Source organism: Phytophthora parasitica (assembly GCF_000247585.1).
Source record: "Phytophthora parasitica INRA-310 unplaced genomic scaffold supercont2.4, whole genome shotgun sequence".
NCBI lineage: Eukaryota > Oomycota > Peronosporomycetes > Peronosporales > Peronosporaceae > Phytophthora > Phytophthora nicotianae.
The window spans coordinates 1,467,079-1,469,747 of NW_008648990.1; the positions used below are offsets into that span (position 1 = coordinate 1,467,079).

Genomic DNA, 2,669 nt, shown 5'->3' on the forward strand with positions numbered 1-2,669 from the left:
AAAGACAAGGCGGGAAACACTGGTATCGTGGTCTTGAGCAAGATGGCTCACTTAGCGGCAGTGCCGGACACCATCGATGGTGAGGGTACAGCTTTGCTGTTTCTAGACAGAGTCTTCCGCATAACATGGCTTGCCTTAGGCAATTGTCGCGGATCGAGATCCGCGTTCACCGCGAAGTTCTGGACGTCCTTGTTTAAGGTGCTCGACACCCGTTTGGACATGTCCACAGCGGATCATCCGCAGACCGATGGTCGACCTGATGGTGCTAACCGCATTGTGGAGGATATCTTCCATAGCGTATGCGCTGAAGCGCCGAAACTCTGGAGCAAGATGCTCCCATTCGTTGCGTTTGCGTTGAACAATACCAGTTTCAACCCGTTTTACGTGAACGGCCTGGTGAATCCTCGCGTCCCGCTGAGGCCGCCATGTGGTGGCTCAGGGCTTGGCGCGGGAAGAATAGCAGATCGGCTTGCTGATGTCAGCCCTATTGTGGTACGCAAACAAGTCGATGACTTTGTCTCGCCGAGACTTAGTGTTATGCTCCAGGTGCGCGTGAGAGCCAAGACCTGCAAAAGGAGCATGCGGATGCTCGAAGCAGAGGGAATGTAGAAAGTTTTGAGGCCAGAGACCTTATTTTATTAAACGCGAAAACCCTACCTACACATGCAGTGTCTGCCGTCTTCAAGACATAACTGAGAGCTAGGTTTATTGTCCGTTCAAGGTCGTAGCCAGGAAAAGCCTAGCGTACATGCTAAGTTTTCCCAAAGAAGATGCTCACCCACCCGGTTTTAGGTTGGCTTGCTCAAGACGTACCAGGACCCGGCTCGTGCGAGCGCCGAGTCACTGGCGCCGAAACGGCAGAGAGCAGCTAGGCCGCGTGCTGCTGCGGGCAGCAAGTGGTGGGACCACGGGGAGCTGACCTACAGCATGTGGCGAAGCCACAGATCGCGGAGCGAAATGCTTGAGATGCACGAGCAAGTCAAGCTGGAGATATAGCTGAGCGACTTAGTACTCAGGGTCCGAGACCTGCTTGTGAATCGACAATAGCGCGTACAAAAAGTCCACGGGGTGGAACATCACTTCGTTACCTCCCGCTTGGCGGTGAATGTGGTCGTTCGCGTTACGGACGCATGCGTCGTGAGGACGAAGACGCCGTTCCGTCGAGTGCTGACTGCAGCACTGGAATTCAGCTGAGACACGGCCTCCTCCAGCTCAGCTCGACGAGCTCGGTGAGCCCCACTATAATGTGAAACGCCTTGTGGCGCGGTGTCGTCGCCGGGGTCGTACCCAGTACTTGGTGAAGTGGAGAGGATATTCACATTCACAGAACGCATGGGAGTTCGAGTGCCCCTCCGTGAGGACTGCCCTGACGTTGTTGACGCCTATGACCTGGCACCCACTGTCAATGAGTAACATTGGCTCGCGACTGCGTCGCGAAGCGTCAAGCTCTTCCCGCCAGTAGTGCGGGGTGTCTACAGGTCGGTAGCCGAGCTCAGGCGCTGGCCAGTGGCTGGAGCGGCCAGCTCATCCACGCTTGCTGCGGGGGCAGGAGGCACCTGCCTTGTGGTGTTGGGGACGTGGTCCCGACGGAAGCGGATGTTTCGTGTTGTGTTGGACGAGGTCCAAGCACAAGCGTCGTGATTGACGCGTATTTGTTTTGGAGCAACTTCCTCAAGGAGCATTATCCAAGCCTGGAATTGCGCTGTTACAGCGAAGATGGTGTGTCCCGGACGGGGTCGAACCACCGACCCATGGCTTTGAATGCTAACGCTCGACCATTGAGCTATGTGGGCGCTACCCGTGGCTCAAGTGAGTCCAAAACCTTAGTTAAGGTATATGGGCTGAGTCCTCGAGGGTGGAATCGAACCACGAGCTTCACGCTTTTGAAGCGAGCGCTCGACCACTGAACTAGTTGGTCGGAGCCTAAGGTTCGGATGAACATGAAGCCCATGGCTCTTGAGCTTGGCTCGTATCAAGTTGGCGGTTCATTGAGTGTGGGCCATGTCGGCGGCGTTGTACCCGGCCACGGATGTACTAGACGAGTGCCGCCCGCTTTGCGGGTGGGTAGGGATGGTTGGTCCCAAACCCGTGGAGCTCGCTAAATTGACCAATATTGACCAATAGGGATGTCGCAGAAAAGCGTGACCGTTAGTGGGCTATATTTGCAATTTATGTATTTCTGAGAGCATTTTAGAAGGTAGGGTAAGCTACATGATGGGTGGTATTGCATGTAAAAGAGTGGTGTAGCCAAGGCAACACCTTAGGTTTATGCGCTGAGACGTTGAACACACGGACGTTCAGACACACAGACCGACAGACACCGTACTCGCCTACTGAGTATAGATGTGTGGTAGCTCTCGGAGTAGGCACGCGTGCGCAAAATGGTCCGGGACCTCGCGGGGACTTGAGGCGCGAGGCGCTGATGGCGTTGGGCCGTGGGCCGCAGGTGAAGTGTTAGCCGTCAGAGATGCATCGGTGTTCGTGAGCTCGGGGAGCTAGAGAACGCAATGATGAGGCGCAGTGCTCTCCGACGTCTTGGCGAGACGTGGTCTCACTGCAGCGGGGCTGCCGTAGCTTATCGTCAGAGGAAGACGGTTAACTCAAAGAGTAAAGGGGTTAACTCAACACCCTAATAAAGGTTAATAGGTCCTTAATATCCGAAGGCACCT

The 2,669-nt window shown here is 55.2% G+C and overlaps 2 protein-coding genes, 1 non-coding gene and 1 pseudogene across 4 annotated transcripts; 1 reads left to right on the forward strand and 3 right to left on the reverse strand.

The window, feature by feature from the left end:
* Window positions 1-1,005: 1,005 nt before the first annotated feature.
* Window positions 1,006-1,682, reverse strand: PPTG_21285 (hypothetical protein; the record flags this gene model as incomplete). The annotated part of the gene is made up of 2 exons (XM_008896538.1): window positions 1,006-1,171; window positions 1,477-1,682. The coding sequence occupies 2 exons, from the start codon at window positions 1,680-1,682 to the stop codon at window positions 1,006-1,008; spliced, it is 372 nt and encodes a 123-aa protein (XP_008894786.1).
* Window positions 1,683-1,722: 40 nt separating this feature from the next.
* On the reverse strand, window positions 1,723-1,793 carry PPTG_20514. The gene has a single exon. It is a non-coding gene; the product is annotated as a tRNA-Sec (tRNA).
* Window positions 1,794-1,844: 51 nt separating this feature from the next.
* Window positions 1,845-1,918, reverse strand: PPTG_20515 (annotated as a pseudogene). Its single transcript has one exon. The product of its transcript is annotated as a tRNA-OTHER (tRNA).
* An 83-nt stretch (window positions 1,919-2,001) lies between these two features.
* PPTG_21286 (hypothetical protein) lies at window positions 2,002-2,124 on the forward strand (the record flags this gene model as incomplete). The annotated part of the gene is made up of 1 exon (XM_008896539.1): window positions 2,002-2,124. The coding sequence occupies one exon, from the start codon at window positions 2,002-2,004 to the stop codon at window positions 2,122-2,124; it is 123 nt and encodes a 40-aa protein (XP_008894787.1).
* Between the last annotated feature and the right edge of the window lie 545 nt (window positions 2,125-2,669).